The sequence below is a fragment of the Harpegnathos saltator genome, unplaced genomic scaffold, assembly GCF_003227715.2.
Source record: "Harpegnathos saltator strain DR-91 unplaced genomic scaffold, Hsal_v8.6 scaffold38, whole genome shotgun sequence".
Taxonomy (NCBI): Eukaryota; Metazoa; Arthropoda; class Insecta; order Hymenoptera; family Formicidae; genus Harpegnathos; species Harpegnathos saltator.
In genome coordinates, this window is record NW_020230183.1 from 748,507 (window position 1) to 765,995 (window position 17,489).

At 54.1% G+C, this 17,489-nt stretch overlaps 1 protein-coding gene and 1 long non-coding RNA gene across 7 annotated transcripts in view; one reads left to right on the forward strand and one right to left on the reverse strand.

The window, feature by feature from the left end:
* The window catches only part of LOC105186239 (uncharacterized), a 46,888-nt gene extending 43,532 nt beyond the window's left edge, over positions 1–3,356 (forward strand). For all 6 annotated transcript variants that reach the window (XM_019842831.2, XM_011146305.3, XM_025300629.1 and 3 more), the window contains exon 6: positions 1–3,356. In XM_019842831.2, the coding sequence (XP_019698390.1) occupies positions 1–748 (748 nt within the window). In that variant the 3' untranslated portion in view covers positions 749–3,356.
* Positions 1–17,489, reverse strand: part of LOC112589015 (uncharacterized) — a 139,981-nt gene that overhangs the window by 92,860 nt on the left and 29,632 nt on the right. The window contains exon 3 of the long non-coding RNA XR_003113190.1: positions 4,098–4,749. This is a non-coding gene — a long non-coding RNA (uncharacterized LOC112589015). The remainder of the gene's footprint in view (positions 1–4,097; positions 4,750–17,489) is intronic.

Consider the following 17,489-nt stretch of genomic DNA (forward strand, 5'->3'; position numbering starts at 1 on the left):
AAGAGCCCTAGATCAGCGAGCCACCGAGCCGCGGGTCGCTCCGCCGAAACCCGCGACCAACAACAGCCAGCTGAAGGAGCTGCACCTGAAGGAGATCAAAGCGAAGCCAGAGGCGAAGCCGATCCTGCAGAGCCTGAAGGAGGGCTTGGAGCACATCAAGCGAACGACGATACGCGAGCGGGGCAACGGCCGCAGCGCCGGCAACAACCACAGCTTCCTCGAGCGGATCTCGAGGATAGCGCAGGGTGGCAAGAGCAGGAACCCGGCCAAAAAGTCGGCGTCTTTCACGTTCGCGGTCCGGCCGGAGATCGGCATGCGGTCGCCGGAGCGCTACGCCAGCCTGGAGTCCGACGCGAACCTCACCGGTCAGGCGTCGCCGTCGTCCAGGCAGCAGGTGCAGCGCTCCATCTCGACGAGCGTGCTCGAGGTTCAGACGAGCGATAGCCCGACAGACATGGATCCCCCGTACTCCAAGGTGAGAGACAGCCTGACGCCGTTGCCACCCACGCCGCCACCCAAGCCCGAAGAGATCTACGCCGAAATCTGCGAGCTGGGTAGCGGCGCCGGCAGCAGTCCGTCGTCGCGCGACTCTCCCGAGGAGAAGCCACCGGGCAAGTGCCAAGGCACCAGGGAGCGCGATCGCGGTTACGTGAAGCTCGCGTTGTCCCATTCGGAGGTGATGTCCGACGTGTCGGCGAGTACCGGTGGCGGGGACGACGAGGAAGGCATTTACAACACCGTGTGCTGAGGAACGCGCGCGCGCGCGCGCGCGCGTACGCCTCTTCCGCGCCGGGGAATCGCCGCGCGATCGACGGTAACTGGCCCCGGGGTCGACCGGAACAAATGACGTGACGTGCGAGGGGTCGGGAGGTCGCGAGAGTTCCTCGACGTGGCCGCGGATATCGATAAACACGCCTACAGGTGCGAGTGGTATTGGCGGCGAGCGTTTGTCTTGCGAGCTCGAATCGCTCGCGAGAAGGCGTCTCTCTCTCTCTCTCTCTCGCTCTCGCTCTCTCTCTCTCTCTCTCTCTCTCTCTTTCTCTCTCTCTCTCTCGCTCTCTCTCGTATTCTCGCAAGCTTTCATGCTTCCCGCAACGCGATCGGACGGACGAACGTACGGACGGACGGACGGACGGACGGACGGACGGACGGACGGTCGAGCCGGTACTCGACGAGACTTCCTTTTTCAGCGGCAAAAATCGCCGGGACGAAGAGAGACTGAGTTTCTTATCGATCGAGAACTCATTTTACTTTCGTACACGCGCGTCAAATTGAAAACTGTTCTCCCCAGTGGCCGTCGATTCTCTCGGTCGTTCTATTATTAGGAAGGAGGGGGGAGGGGGGGAAGACACGAGCGCTTTCCGACGGGGTGAAGAAACGCGGAGAGACGGAAGCGATATGTATTGATCGCATCCGTGAACGAACGAGCGAGTGAGCGAGTCGATGAGAATCGGGATTTACGGCTCGCCAAGGAAATTGCTCCGCGGCGGCGGCGGCGGCGGCGGCGGCGGCGGCGGCGGCGGCGGCGGTTTCTTTTGCCGCCGCGGGAGGATCCGGGCGTCGAGGAGTCGCTGACGCGAACGCGGACGTCCACCAGCGGGAGGATACCGTGGACCCGCGCTCGCGAGCGTGAGCGCGCGGGATGATTTACAAGGCTGTTGACCGAAGAAAATGATCCCGTAATTACGGGCCCCAGTGTGTATGCTGCTGCTGCTGCTGATGCTGCTGCAGTAACAGCAGCAGTAGTAGCGGATGTAGCGGGGCACGTCGGGGATAGCACGCAGAGGCCGCATCTCGCCGTGGCTTCCGTCATTAGAGAATCTGTCGTCTCGCGAGAGGCGTGTTAATAGTAGCGGCCTCCGCGCGATTACCTCGGCCACGGCCGCTGAGTGACATTGATGTCGGAAAAACGCGAGCGCGAATTAGCTTCGCTCGGGAAGTATCCGCCGCCGCGCCGGTCCGACAGACTCGTCGCCTGCGTCGTCGGCTGCGAGAGCGTACGCTCATCGTGCGGACGGATCAATCGATTTGACCTCGGGACGAAACGGACATTTCTCTGTCGTTCGGGAGACGATTCGTTCGCTGTTCGGACGAAACTCAAGTTCTCTTATCTAGCCTAAGGCTCTTCGATTAATTGATTTTCGGACGAGAGTGAGATTTTTTTTCATCATCGGAAAGGCGTCTCCGTTACGGAAGATAACGATATTCAATTCGCGCTTAATGTCCCCGGCAGCGCGGCTGCTCCTGGTGGGCTTCGGCTGGCCACGTAATAAGACCGTCACAGCGGGATGTTTATAGCTTCGTCGCGTCGATCACGAATTTATATCGCGTTTTGTACGACAAACGAGACAGGGATTTCCCAACCGCGAGCGGCGGCGGCGGCGACGGTACACGGCGGGGGCCACGTGGAGTCGTCGACGAGGGGAACGTGACACGGGTCATTGAACGTCGCGATCTAAACTTTCCGGACACGTCCGGAAGACGCGAGCCGGCCGGCGGAACGCGCGGTAATCCGCCAGCGCGGTCGCCAGCGCGGTCGCCAGCGCGGAGAAATCGACGGTAGAATGTAAACGAGCCGGTCGGCGGCTTCCAGGAAGAGGAAATTACGGGCGTCCTTCGAAGGTCTAGGTCTTCCTCCGGATCGTTCGGCCACGGACGAGCGGTGGACGGCAGCGAGGAGTCTGAGCTGTCGGACCGCGGGGCGATGCTCTGCGACGATTAATCCATTAGCTCGTCATGCTTCGCGGCGTTTGGCTGCCTTTTCGTGTACGATGACCCCAAAGTTTCGCGCGCGCGCGCGCGCGCGCGCGTTCTTGCCCCACGATTGCGTGACGCCTCGCGATTGGCTGTTAAACGCGTGATTACAAACCTCGCCGGTACGTAGCAGGTACTGCGGCTCGAAACGCTTCGAGGAAACCTCTCCTCGGCCTTTCTCCTTCGTCTTTCCTCGCCTCTGCTGCTCGCCGTCTCTCTCTTTCTCTCTCCTCTCCCCACCCTCTCTCTCTCTCTCTCTCTCTCTCGGTCTCTCGCATGACGGTGCGCGCGTGTACTCGCTCGCTCACTCGGTCGAGCGAGGATGATGAAGAAAGGGCGTAAAAATCGAGGGAAAGACAGCACCGAGATGCGTCTAATGGGAAATACCCGCGGGAGGACGCGAGGGAACCGCGGGAGGATCTCGCCGAGGATCCTAACGGGCGTAATTTTCTCTGATCCGGCGTCCCTTCGACGCCCGGCTCGCTCGAATCGCTCGCGTGCGCGTCCGCGCATGCAAGGACGATGTAATATTTGTGTAGGTTTTGTGTACATTTGAATGATGTTGCAAAGTGGAAATAAAGACGGAACGTTTCTACGACGAAGTAGTACGTCGCCATAAAATGTATTCCTTTCTCCCCGCCCTGTTCGGCATCCTCGTCCGTGTTACACTAAATAGCGGGACCGATTTTACGTTGAAGCGCGATCACGCAGGTAAGTGGCTCTCGAGGGATTAACGTGTTTAACGTCTCATGAGGAGACTCTCTCTGAGGCTGGTTTAAATTTGATTGAGTTGTAACGGAAGGTACTCGGGATGCGCGCGTCGACTTGAGAAATAGGAAAAGGACCAGTGCTCGGTCCTCGACCGAGTCGAAGACACGATTTTTTGCAATAGTTACTAATTTCACGATTTTACGAAGAGAAGATGAAATTGCTCGTTTCTCAGCGAAATGATCTCAGCGTTAAAATGTCTCACTTGATCGTGTTGTTTATCGTTATTCCTGCCGAACCAAGTCGCGGAAGGAGCGCAAGGAGCGTTATTAGATGTGACGAATCAGTACATACCTGTAAGATTTACGTTACATTCTAAAGTCAGTTGTATTCGTTCATAGTTGTAAATTATTTAGAATCTTTGATTGGAAATAGTTATTCGGCTGTTATTCCGATCGAAAGTGTGTTTCTTGTATGAAATATAACAATAAATGCAGACACACGTCGGCGAGTGATCGAAGATAACACGCGCTGTGAATGCTGATCTAAATTTCGATTCGGCTATTTCTCGACCGTGCGCCGAGAATGTTCCATTGAAAACGGAAGCTTCTTGTATAATGAATAATATGACATACCTTGAAGATATTCGATGTCTGATGACCTACTCTGCCTTCGTCCCAGCCTGCCTTCGTCCTCCGTCCTGCCTTCTTTATCCAGCATCCTGGCTGTGCTCCTCCATCACGGCACTCGCACTTGCGTAGATACGACGATTCAAAGATATATGTGTTAAATAACGCGACGCCGACGCGAGAGCCTGATTAAGTATTTCAACGGCCGACGAAGTATCTCGATCGCGCGGAAGGAATGATAACGCTTCCGATACACGCTTCGTCCGTGTACGTACGCGTACACGCGTCGCTCGATCGTCGGCCCGGGACGTAATGAAGACGTTCGGGAAATCACGCGATACACGAGGCTCCGGTGTGTCTCGATAGTGTTGTCGAAATGTTGACAAAGCTTGACCGCCTGTAGTGGTGGAGCGACAACAGTTGGCAATAGGCACGGGATAATGTAAATATTGTCGGTTTTGATATCGTGGCGCGACGCTTGCTTTCTCCTTGCTGGCTCTTGTATTTACATCGAACCTTTGAAATATCGAACGCAATGCCGCCGGACTTCCGTCAACACGTGTTTCTTTTTTGAGCGTCGTATCTATACAAGGTCGTACACACGCAGGACACCGGAACGTGAACGGCGATGGCGTTATATTTCCAACGCCAATAAAAACTAAACAGGGATTATGAAGAAATAAGATTTGTCTTATTCATTAATTAAATTTGCCTACTAAATTATTCCACATTTGCTTATCATATATATCTATCCGTAATTAAGCAGATTACGTAATCGCTTGTCAAAATTAAGAATAAGTATCAAGTGTAATAGAATATTAAGTGTATTAGAATATTAAGAGAATATCAGAGAAGAAATAATTCCGAGATGAGTCCTTTCCTAAGCACAACTCGACACAGACAAGACATTCAGCATTTGCTTATCGTACATATATATCCATTCATAATTAAGCAGATTACATAATCGCTTGTCAAAATTAAGAATAAATATCAAGCGTAATTAGAATATTAAGAGAAGGATATCAGAGAGAAGGAATATTAAATAATTCCGAAATGAATCCAAGGACAACTCGACATAAACAGGACGACACTGAGTAATCAGCTGTACCATCAAGATAGGTCAATAGTATTGTCAATAGGATCCTTCAAATTCGACGGAATTCAGTAGAGTCAACGTGGGGCGCAAGTCCCGAGTCGGAAACGGCCGACATGTGCGCAAATGTCTGTAATTTCGCCCGCGCAAGATCGGCAACGTGGGGAATTCGCGCGGTTAAACACACCGCGAGCGGCCGGCTCTCTGACTTTAAGGAATAATAATGCGAAACGATCGTCGGCGCTCGCGCCGGCTATTGGTCATTAATGTTTTACGAGCACGCAGCACGTACGCACAGCTGCGTCTATTCAATTATAGCCAAGTGTAGGGAGCCGAGGGGGAGCAGGGCTCAGACAACGGCCTCCCTTACGGCCTCCTCCCGCCGTCTCGCTGCCCTCGGCTCAACCCCCGTCGCGCGTCCACCTCCGCCGTCCTCCCTTGTCCCTCTTTATTTCTCTGTCGAGCATGGCAACGCGCATTTACGTCCATTAATATTAACGGCTCGAAACAACGATAATAACGGAGAGCCGCGGGGTTGCGGGGAGGTGTTCTTCCTTCGACGGTCACGTCGTGCAATGCGCTCTCCGCGGGCTGTCTCTCTCTCTCTCTCTCTCTCTCTCTCTCTGTTTCTCTCTCTCTCTCTCTCCCTCTCCTGAGCACGGCTCACGTGACTGTTGTTGCATGCATCATTCCCGCTGCGTGCATCTGCGAAGAGAGACGCGACGTCTCGAGGATCCCGACAATGCCAGGGAAAACACGACGATGATTTTTACCGCGCGACTCGGGAGAGTTCACGGCTGAGGCCGGCGCGGCGACGAGAGCCGCGTGTCATTACGACGAGGAACATTACCGGGGCCCGGGAGCTCCCTCTCGCTTCGAAGGACGAGGTACTTTTCTCCTCTCTCGGGATTCCATGAATATGTATGACAACATTAACGTGTATCGCTCTTTGGGACGCGGTCGGGATTAATTTCGCTAAGCGCGATGGACCGCATTCTCTCGCGGTGGGGTAACGTGTATATACGGTAATAACGCGGGACGCGAAGCGAATGAGACGGACGGTTGTTAGCGGTCGTCGTCGACGTCGCGGAAAATTGGCGGCGAGCCCGAAATGTGGGTTAACGCGATGCGAAAGGGGACGGATTAAAAAGCGCGATAGCGGCGGGCGCGGCGGTCGCCTCGTGTCTCTGCGAGACGCTATTATTATCGTAATTATTAGTATCGCGCGCGCGCGCTAGTGCGCTGAGCAAATATCGCGCGTGCGCGCGTTGGGCGCAAGAGGAAGAGGAGGAGGAGGAGGAGGAGGAGGAGGACGCGCGCACGGTGCAGATCGATCGGGAGAACGACGGGACGCTATCGAGATCCGGCAATCTTGGGGTCCACGGGTGCATATTTCAAGATCGGCATGCGTGAACGGTTTCAGGGCCGTCGGGTTGCTTTTGCGGTCGTGTGTAACTCAGCTTTACAACGCTAATGCGACGAACACGGAGCAGCGCGGAGGGGGGGGGGGTATCGTATTTCACAGACCCGGGTCGAGGCTCCGATCGCGAGGAGGCATGTTTTAATATGCAAATTAAAATGCAAATAATTCGCCCGCCCGCCCTCCGTTAATCCCTTGTCCTCCCTCGGTCGTCTACAACGTTTCTCTCTTATTCTTCCTAGGTGTATCTCTCGTGTACCTTTCGTCACTCCTCGTCCCTCCGAGGACGAAGACGCCGTGACCGCGAGAGATATCCTTTCTTTTTCTGAGTGGCCGTCCGGAGATGCCCATTCTGCAACACTTCTTTCTCCCGTCCTTTTCGTCCCGTCCTTTGTCTATTCGACAAGGTGCAGCCGTTCGTAATGATAGCTTGCAAGGCAACATATAAAAATGCCTCTCACCGATTTTGATGAGCTTTTTCGCTGCAGAACGGCCGAGAATAAAAGACACTTTTTTTTTACGCGGGCTTTCTCTACGTGCGTTTAGAGAGTGAAAATATGGTGTCTCTCTTATTTTCAGCTTCTTTGCGTGTTGCAAAGTCCATAAAGATCGGTGTTAAGACTTCGAGGCGCAAAGCATGCATACACAATCGTGGCCTTGCGTACGTTCCTCTAGAGAGTTGGATACGGGAGCTTACATTTTCAGTACAAACTAAAGACGTGTACGGCCGATCGGGCAACATTGTTAGAGCGATCGAGGCAACCGCGACTGAAATAGAAACGCCGCTACTTATATACGTTATAATGTTCGTGTAATTGAGTGTCGCCCCGAGAGATACAGCGGGGATTAAATTTAACCGAGCGAGAAAGAATACGCGACACGCATTCAGATCCTAACTCGAATCTGAAGCGTCACGTGGCCCCGCGACGGGATTAATCCGCAGCGCTGCGAGCGCATCTTTCCCGCGAGAATGAGGATATAAAAGGATTATATGTAGAGCGCGGCGAGATATATATATATATATATATATATATGTATACACACACACACACACACACATATATATATATATATATATATGCGTGCATCGGAACGGATCCTTGAGCTATCGCATGCGTAATGTCTTCATTCAGCCTGGCTCCTATCATAATCTCCGGATGATGAACGAGCGTCCTTTATGCGAGGACGCAGAACGGAGCGAGATTAAACGAAGAGTCATCAATAGGCCGGTCGCGCATTAAAACGGCCTGCGCTTGGTCTGCGTGCGCGCCCAACGGGGCGAAAGGAAAAAAGAAGAAAGCAAAAAATAAAGAATAAAGAAACGGAACGAGTCAATTAGTCCAACTCTGCCTGTCCAATCTGTCACAATATACAAAACTCTGTCTTTCTCTCCGTGTCTTTTTCCGCTCTCGCTTCTCGCGCGATCGTGAGCGCCTACTTCACTCACTCTCTCTCTCTCTCTCTCTCTCTCCTTTCTCCCTGCGCTATTCCGGATCACGTGCCGCGGGCGAGACATATCTCCGAGGCCGCGTTTTACGGCGCTCGGTTAACAAATAGCGTGTCGCTGAATGTATCGCCGCGTACGCGATGCTATCGCAACGACGTCGAGAAAAATTAAGCGGCGCGATTACTCACGAACGTCCCGCGTCGGTCGGCCGGCCGCGACGTGAAACTCGCCGCAGCTGCTATTTCGGTAGCAGCCGAGTTTTGCGTAAGTACCGACGCGGGCGCGCGCGCCACCGAGTCCTTATAAGTGCAACGTCGCCGGGGTGACCGGCGATATGTATCTGCCACGTAAGATCGATGCGCACCGGACGCGTGAGACCTGTGATCAAAAACGTGAGAGAGAAAGAGAGGAAGGATTCTTAATCTTAACCTTCCCCAATTAAAAATTGAGAGAGGCCGCCGCCTCTCATATGTCGTGCGCGTCGCTTCACGCGGAGCGAGGAGTCTCGAGATTCCGCGTCCTCGTAGAGCAATGCCTGCCTGCCGTTTTCACTTCGCGTCTAGCCTCATCACCGCGCGTTTTCACTCGAGAGCGAATCGGCGATCGATCGGCTCTTGCAAACTGCTGCGTCGCCTCTGCTGAACATTTCAAGTAGCAAATACTTCTCTCAGCAGTTACCTTAATTTTCCAGACACGTCTGACGGACATGTTTACGCTCCAGCTGCCAACTTCTATACTCAGTCGGAGCTGAGAAGGAGCCACCCAACCGAGAGCAATTCGCCGCGTTTCACTAATTATTTCGAGCGATGCACGCCGCGATACGCGCCTCTACCTCACCGTCCTCGGTCCTCAACGTGCGCGGCCGCGTCGCGCAATTAAAGGGATTAGCCGCGATCTACCTGGTGAAGCGATGTCACCGTGACAGGCGCGTCGTGCCGCCAGCTACACACGCGTGACATAATCGGTCGCGATGCCAAGAGAAACGGACCGGCCGGCCTGACGGGCCGCATCGCTGCATCGCAGAATGCAGCGGAGGCAGAGTCGCCGAGCAGCGTTCGATACACCTCGTTGCGGCAACGGCAACGGCAACGGCAACAGCAACAGCAACAGCAACAGCAACAGCAACAGCCGCAGCCGCAGCTGCTCGTCGGAACCCCCGTTAGACGACGAGAGAGGGTATACCCTATCGTCGCGGCCGGCGCTGTCCAATGCATACTAAGTAGTTCTAGAAAATCAGTTGTCGGTAGCTCGTAGCGCCGCGAGTCCGCGGAGGAATTGAATGAATCAGCCTATCCCGGCTGGCCTTGCAGCCTGTTTGCCAGTCGAGTGTACATACGCTTGCGTTCGCGCGCATGTGTGTGTGTGCGTTATATTATATGTAAAGGTATAGTGCCTGTGTGTGTGTGTGTGTGTGTGTGTGTGTGTGTGTGTGTGTGTGTGTGTGCGCGCAGGTCGTCACCAGCACGCTCTTTCGGTGCGCTACAGCGCGTTGCAGCCGACACGGACGGATTCACGAGTGAGAAAATACAGCGCGACGGTTCGTTTCGCGCGTTTATTCATCTAGATGCGCGGCCTGGCCACGCTGTGTGCGTATCTCGGCCGACGGATTGATTGATTGAAACATCAGCTGACGCGCGACAGCAATAAAACGGCACCGCTTTGTTTTTAAATTACGACGACGCTCCTGCCTGTCGGACCTCATGCCTGATAGGTTCCACGCCCAAACTGTCAAAGTTCATTACGATACTCATTATCGCTTATGAAATCATCGCGCTCGCGGACCACACGGGACCCTCTCTCTCTTTTTCTCTCTTTCTTCTCTCTTGGAGCACGCGACGCGCGCGACGTGTATGGACACACGTGCGCGTGCATACGCTCGCGCGTACTCGGGACCGATGCTCGTCGTTGCATTACAGTTGGCGGGTAGTGCGATTGCATACGGTTGCATTATTGCGAGTCCGCGACGGGAGAGTGGAGTGCGGGGAGGGGGAGAGAGAGAGAGAGAGAGAGAGAGAGAGAGAGAGAGAGAGAGAGAGGGAAAGAGAAAGAGGAGAGGAAGGTTGCAGTGCGAAAAGGAGGGGAAGGATGAAAGAAGAGGTGGAGGAGGAGAAAGAGGAGCGGGTGGAGGAGGAGGTAAGGAGGGTACGTTGGCGTCGCCTGGAATGCCCGCGGACCACGAACGGTGCCGATACGACGGGTTTACCTTTTACAGCCTACCTACCGGTCGTTTCACTCCGAGTGCGCCTTCGACGTCCACGCGTTATGCATCTCCCTATCCTTCTGCCCTCCCCCCTCCTCCTGCCCCCCGCCATTCCGCCGCAGCGGCGCTTTCACTGCCTCAAAAATGAATCGCTTCCTCGCAGCAATGCACGCAACTCGATGGTGTATATACGTGTATACTTGGATTAATTTAATTATTGATCGCCACCTGCTGTCAATATATAAGGAAGAGACTTAAGGAGAATTTATATCAGGAGGATATTATCTTCGTCCTCTCTGTCCTTCTCTTTCATTCTCTCTCTCTCTCTCTCTCTCTCTCTCTCTCTCTCTCTCTCTCTCTCTCTCTCTTCAACCTAGAATGAAATAAACTATATTTCGCCGGAGATTATATCGCGTCGGTGCAGTTTAGTTCTTAACCAATGACTCGCGGTCAGGTAGCGAATCCGAGACGCGCGTTATTAGCAGCGAGCATATTTTTTTCAGCTCCTACCATTAGCTTAATATGCTGATCGATAAAACCGGACTTTAAAAGAACACACACCTGCCGTCGAAATGCAGAAGCAGGCAGGATCATTAGGGGGGATTTACGATCAGAGTTATCCTTCCTCTCGATTTTTCTTAGACGAGAATGTTATTTCTCGCGAAGGGTCAATTGTTAATTCAGTCGCGTCTACTTATCGTAGATATCGCATATCGCGCGACGAAAAAGTCTCGTTTGAATTGTCGCCGCGTTCAAAAACAACTCCACCCCCTGCCTGGGAGAAAAAGGCTCCCCAACAATTCCGTCTCTCTCGACGATTCGCTTTTGCGACAACGAGCCAATTCGCGATCGGCTCTCGGTCGAGCAACGAGAGAGCCGCGAGAGTGATGGCGGAGGCCGCGGAATTTGGCGCAACGAGATGCGACAGTAATGAAACGTTTCGCGATTAAGTAACGTCACGGTTCCCCGGGAAGATGTCATCATTTCCACGACGATGTTTATTCATGATCACGATTAGCTACTCGCTGCGCCGTGGTTAGAGCCCGAGTGCACCGCCTACCTCGTAAATTTTCATGCTCCATTGTATTCTCTCTCCGTTCTAACGTGTCTTTGTATCATTCGCCTGCGCGCTGCTCGCTCGCGAGGAGCAGCAGCTGCGCTGCTGCGCCTCTCGCGTGTGCAACGCCGTATGTGCGATATCACGTGAAGGAGCGGAGGAAAAGAACAAAGAAGGAAGGAAAGAAAGAAGAAGCGAAAAAAGGGAAAGAATACACGAGCGCAAGCACGAAGAAAAAGACAAAGTGAAGGAAATGATGCGAGATCGTAGAGAGAGAGAGAGAGAGAGAGAGAGAGAGAGAGAGAGACAGAGAGAGAGAGAGAGAGAGAGAAGAGAGTACGCGCACCGTAGAATATTTCAAAATCTATTTACCGGCTATAAAAGGGCTTCGAATGAACCGTAGGGTCATTCGAGATAATTGGCAATTATTCTGTGTTAGCCTCGCGGGATCAACTCGCGCGCCTAACGTTCTGAAATAAATTATACGCGAAGGGATATATCCCTCTCTTTTGTGCTTGATCCTCTCGTGCGCCTCTCGACCGACGATCGCTATTGATCAGCTCTCGACCGAATCGACCTGCCCGCTCTCACTGCCAGCGATCCTAACCAGACTGCGATGTTCACTGGCGCATTATCGCCGCTGCCAGGACTATCTCCTTATAAAGCCCCGAAACCGCAAGCCCCGTCCGAGAATCGACCGGCGGCGGCGCGGCGGCGATCCCCCTTCGCTCGGGGGTATCGGTGTGTTAAATAAATATCGGGAAATATGCTCGCACTGCGAATCGTGGCCACGTGTGCACGTCGGGAAGCTAGCGACAACCTGACCGAGAAGCGATCGTAGTCTCACGGTCGATGTATGCGGCGCCCATTTGCTCCCTCGGGTTATCTTAATGGGATTTCAATAGCCTGATTCGGTATCTTCCCGCGCTACCAAGCATCCCGAGCAAATAGCCGACGGCGTACACGCGGTAATTCGCGCGGCCTTTAAGCGTCGGAATCGGTATTCGTCGAAATCGTCACGGTGCTCCATTTCCTGCTCTCTCTCTCTCTCTCTCTCTCTCTCTCTCTCTCTCTCTCTCTCTCTCTCCCTCCCTCTCTCTCTCTCTCTCGACGTCGAGAGGTAGATTTGATCGACGGGAAGAATCACACGGGCCAACATTGCGTTACGTTCGCCGCTCCCTCATTCATCACGTCCAAGATGAATGTCACGGATCAATTTAACGGAACAGAGAACCATTTCTTTTTTCTCCCCCGAGCATGTCCGGCAAATTGGCCGTAGCCTAATTGCGTGACTGGCACGGTGTCCTGCCGCGGTATCTGCGTGAGTTGCTCGCGAGACGAACCGGCGAGAACGTGTCACCTCGCGCTGCGCGCGACTCGACAACTGCTAATCATGAATTACTCAGTCGCACACGTCTCGCACGTAGCGGATACGCTATTAGTCACACTCGGATGATCACCGCCGCCGAAGTGATGTAATAATCCTTTCCACGGAGCAGACCCGTTAATTAACGTCCTCCTTACCGGAGGCGCTTACGTTTCGGGGATGAGCCTCGGGCGCTCCGCGGTATTAGCATTCGATCCAATTTCTCGCTTTAACGAGCGTAATCCGGTCGGAGGAAGGACGCGGACGCGCGTAATAAACATGCCGCTCGTCCCAAGGCGACCGCCCACGAACGGCCAGCTCGTTAGTGACAGATGTGATTTGACCCATTAGCACAATCACGGTTCTGTACGCCGCCCCCGCCACCTCCCTCCTTCTTCCCTTGGTGTCTTCTAACATAACGCGGACTAACGGAACTCGCGGACGTAGACCGGAAAAGAGCGGCGCGCTTCAGAATGCCGACGCGTGCCGCATCGGCCGACTTGTCTCGCATGTCCATATACGAGGATCTCCGAGTCTCCCAGGCTCGCCTACGACGGTCCTTCTGGGAGCCTTAAGTGAGCCAGGCCGGGTTGAAATTGTCGGATCCTCGTACGGAACGGGCAGGATTTCTTGCTCCGCGTCCGCGGCACGCGCGCCGTTAACTTCGTAAAGTCGCGCGTTTGCACGAGACACCCCAGAGAACCACCGGGAGAAGTTCGAGATTCGGTCTGTATGACGCGCCTTGTACGACTCGACTGACCTATTTCGTTTGCGTGTCAGGCAAAAATCACCCGTAAAAATGACACAATTTAATTTGGAATTTAATTAATTAATTAGGAATATGCGAAGGACAAGCGTAATACTCTGCCCGAGCCGGCAATGATCAAACGATTTATTTCCCGGAAGTCTGCAGGGAGTGCAAGAATTAATGTGCAAAGAAGATTGACTCCCTTTCCCGATTTTTTCGCCCTTCCTCCCCCGCCCCCTCCTCCCCTCTTCCTTTCTTTCTCTCATTCACGACGACAGACAGGAAGACAGAGCAGATTTCAAAATAAGTCCACCGAGAGATCCCCGGGTCGTCCATAGTCATGCAAAAACGACTCATGAAAAATTCAAATCTCTCTTCAGATCTCCCTCTAATAAATGGACGACCGGAGCCAAAAGGATTAAGTGCATCTCATCGAGCGCTCGTTGGTCCGGTTCGTCGAACCGAGTCGCGACGATCGGCGCACAATGACTCTAACGAGCCGCCGTAAAGCCCGCCGGTTCCCGCTCTTCTTTCTCTCCTCTCCTTTGCTCTCTTTTTCTTTCCCCTTCGGCAAGGATTCGGGATGAGGCCGAATGCGAGAGAGAGGTTAACGCACCCTAAGAGGTACCCCGAAATGGAGCGCCGCGTAGGACGACGCCCCTGGACGCCTACGCGCTCTTGTTGCGACCTGGACCGGGTTAGTCGCGAGTAGCCACTTCAATGGCCACGGTGAATTTCTAAGAAGGAACACGCATAACCTTTCCCCCTGTTTCTGCCGCATCCTTCGTTCGCAAGGGGATGGCCTTGTTAGCCGACACGACGAGATTTATCGACTTATCGTTCGCCACGAGAGGAACCAGCTCTCGTCTCTCTCGCGCTGAATAGATATCCGCGCTTGTGACACCGGGCGATAATGTATAGCCGGATGCCGTCGAAAGTCGGCCCGAGACCGGTGGTAGACGAGGAACCCGAAGTCGTTTTATCCCTTTGTGCCGCGACCGCTCGGGAAGCGTACCGAGAGCGTGCCGGAAATAAGTTCTCGTAAAATTTCAACGTGCTGCCGTACGACAGAGAAGGATCTTTCGTGTCTCCCTGTCTTTCCTTCAAGGTGATAAACAAATCTGCAAAGTCAGGGGACGCGATTAAATTGAGACTAGAGACTCACGTTGAGATCGGGATTACTTGGATGGTAAGAAATGCTTGTCGATCGTCGAACACCGACGAAAACCCTGACCCTTTCCTTTCACTTTTCAGTACATTCAGTTCACTTTTGAGCGAGGGAATTTTCCAAAATGTTCTCTCCTTCGTCTCTCCGACGTCTATCTCCGACCTATCCTCTTCGCTTCGACTCAAGCGCGTATTCGCAGCGTATTCTTAGATATCACGGGCTGAGTTCGAGTTCATTAGCAGATCGCGTCGTCGAGAGGCCAACGAGCGGCCGTGCCAAATAAGGTTGCTTATCCCGTGCGATCTGAAAGGGCCCGGGAGGAGGGCCGACCCTCGCGGAGTTCTCGCTTAGAGCTTTCGGCGCGGTCCAGGACCTTATCTTAATCGACGGATCTAAGACGAAACGGCCGCGGGCGTCGACGGGCGAATAAGAAAAGAAGCGGGAAAAGAGAAAAAAGAAAAGAAATGAGCAAGCTGCGAGCGACGAGGAGCGCTCCGCAGCGACGCAAGAAGGGTTTCGCTCTCGCCGAGAGAGAGAGAGAGGGAGAGAGAGGGAGGGAGAGAGAGAGAGAGAGAGAGAGAGAGAGAGAGAGAGAGAGAGAGAGAGCCGCAAATTAGGCGCTCGGCCGATGGAATAACGAAGGATCATCGGGAAAGGAATCCGACGGACAGAGGAGAGGCCCGCGCCATACATCTTGCCACTCGACAGGCCATCTAAGAGAACGCGAAAGAGCCCGCGCGCCACCGGCCCGATTAATAATTAATGTCAATCAGTCGGCGGCGTAATTATTCCGCATTGCAGAGCGACTCCTAATAAGACATCTTCATACGTTAGCGTCTAACGACCCCGCGTCAAACATGCGAATCGTCGCGTAATTACACCACCGAGTCGACCACAGTCGACTCTCGTCGTTGGCTCTCAGTGGGCTGTAGGAGGATACCGTCGTCGTCGTTGTCGTCGGCGGGTCGGCGGTGGCGGGTCGACCTCGCTGCCTTCGCGCTTTGAGAGGAAGGACGGCGACGACGACGGCGGCGGCGGCGGCGGCGGCAGCGTTGGCGGAGGCGCGCACGAAGTTTGTGCATCGCGCTCACAGGTCACTGGTGTACGGGCAAGACCGTTATGAGTCAGTATGAGCCACGGGGGAGAGGCATTATGCATAGCCACGGGCGTAATCCTGACTTCCAAGAAACGATCGCTCATTGATCCCGAGACTCCCTCCTGTCCCGGCGACACAGGTCACGTCTGCATAACGGTCCCTCGAAGGACACGTGCCTCTAAACCGCGCGCGCGCGCACGGGCTAATCAAACTGACACCGCGCGGGAACCGCTATTGTGTGATCGGGACGATTCCCTCCGTTGGGTTCGCGCGCGCGATTGACGGGGCTGTCTTACGGTAAATCCTCCCGACAGAATCCGCGAACGAGACGAGAGCGAGACGAGCGCGAGACTGAGGATGGTCCAAGTGCTTCCTCTGGTGTTTCTTTCCTTTTTCGGGATCTTTCAGTCGTCGGCGGTCAAGAGCCCTGTCGGTCTTATCCGTCGGAGGTGAGTTTAAGCGTCTCAAGTCTCATCCACGTCGACATGGAGGTGATACAGCGGTTTATCGTATTCGTCCATTCCCGACGAAAGCGCGTGAGCACCGGGCGAATATCTCAACGACGCGACGACACGCGTCGGATTTATCGCTACAAGACGCTACGGCGCGCAAGCCGTCAGCGTTTATCGGTGTCTTCGGGGTTTTTCCGTCGTACGACCAGGGACCCGGGACGAAACACGTCCTCGGAAAAACTCGCGCTCCTTGACACGCCGCGGTGTGTGTGTCTCAATCCCCCAGCCGTGCGGAGGCTCCGTCGTCGTCATTTAATAACGCAGTCGGTCAAGAAACACACACTCGTCGCGACCAAGTGCGGCCTGGCAGTCCTGACACGGCTCGCTCGTCGTATGAAATTGACAAACGCCGCGCGTGGCGATAACGTGGCGATAATATGAAATCTCTATAAGCCCGCCGCGCCGTCTTGTCTCTCTCGTGAATCATCGAATATCCGGGTTTATCGGCGCAATTATGTGCGAGCGTGAGAGACAGAAAGGGAGAAAAAGAGACGCCCGTTGCGAAATCGCGCGGGGGAGACTTTAAATGGGCGATCGCGCAGACGGGCGCTCGTAGTCCAAAGTCGAGAGTCCACGCGAGCGCAACTTTCTCCGTTCTGCTCCAAGCGGTGTTCCAAGCGCGTTCTTAGCGGCTCTCGGGGACGCTCATTAAAATTTTGCGCGATGCGCTACTGACCGGCCGAGCTGTCGCCGGTGTAACGAGGCGATACGCCATACGTAAGATCGCGTATCGCGAAGGCAACGGTACTCGCCGCTTTTCCCATCGTTCGCCTACAGCCCGCTCGGGCGGATTGCTGACGCGGCGCGGCGCGGCGCGACTACTGCTAGGAATGATGCATAACGTGTCACGACATAATGGGCCCGCCGTGCATCTCTATCCGCTCGCCGCAAAACGATCCATTACTGTCGATCGCGACGGTAACGCACTCGCGAGCGCAAATAAAATCGAGACGAAGCGGAGATCGGCCACTTCATTTCCCGAGCAATTTCCTCCCGTGCGCAGTGCGCGCGATTCTTCTTGCGGGAGTAAGTGATTCTTTTTTCTCTGCGCCGGGAACTCGGGAAGATTGATGCTTGCGCGCATCGATTCCGCTCGCTTTTTCAACAAAGCGGACGCGCCTCGACGCGCCTCGGTTCTACTTGGACGGTTCTACTTCGGCTGCCGTGGACGCGATTATTTCGCTATCAGAAGAGAGATCGACACTGTTATCTTCGTATATCCGACAGATCGGCGGCTGTATGTGTGGAGGAATGGAGATTTGATTATTTTGCAATTCAAAAGCCATCGACG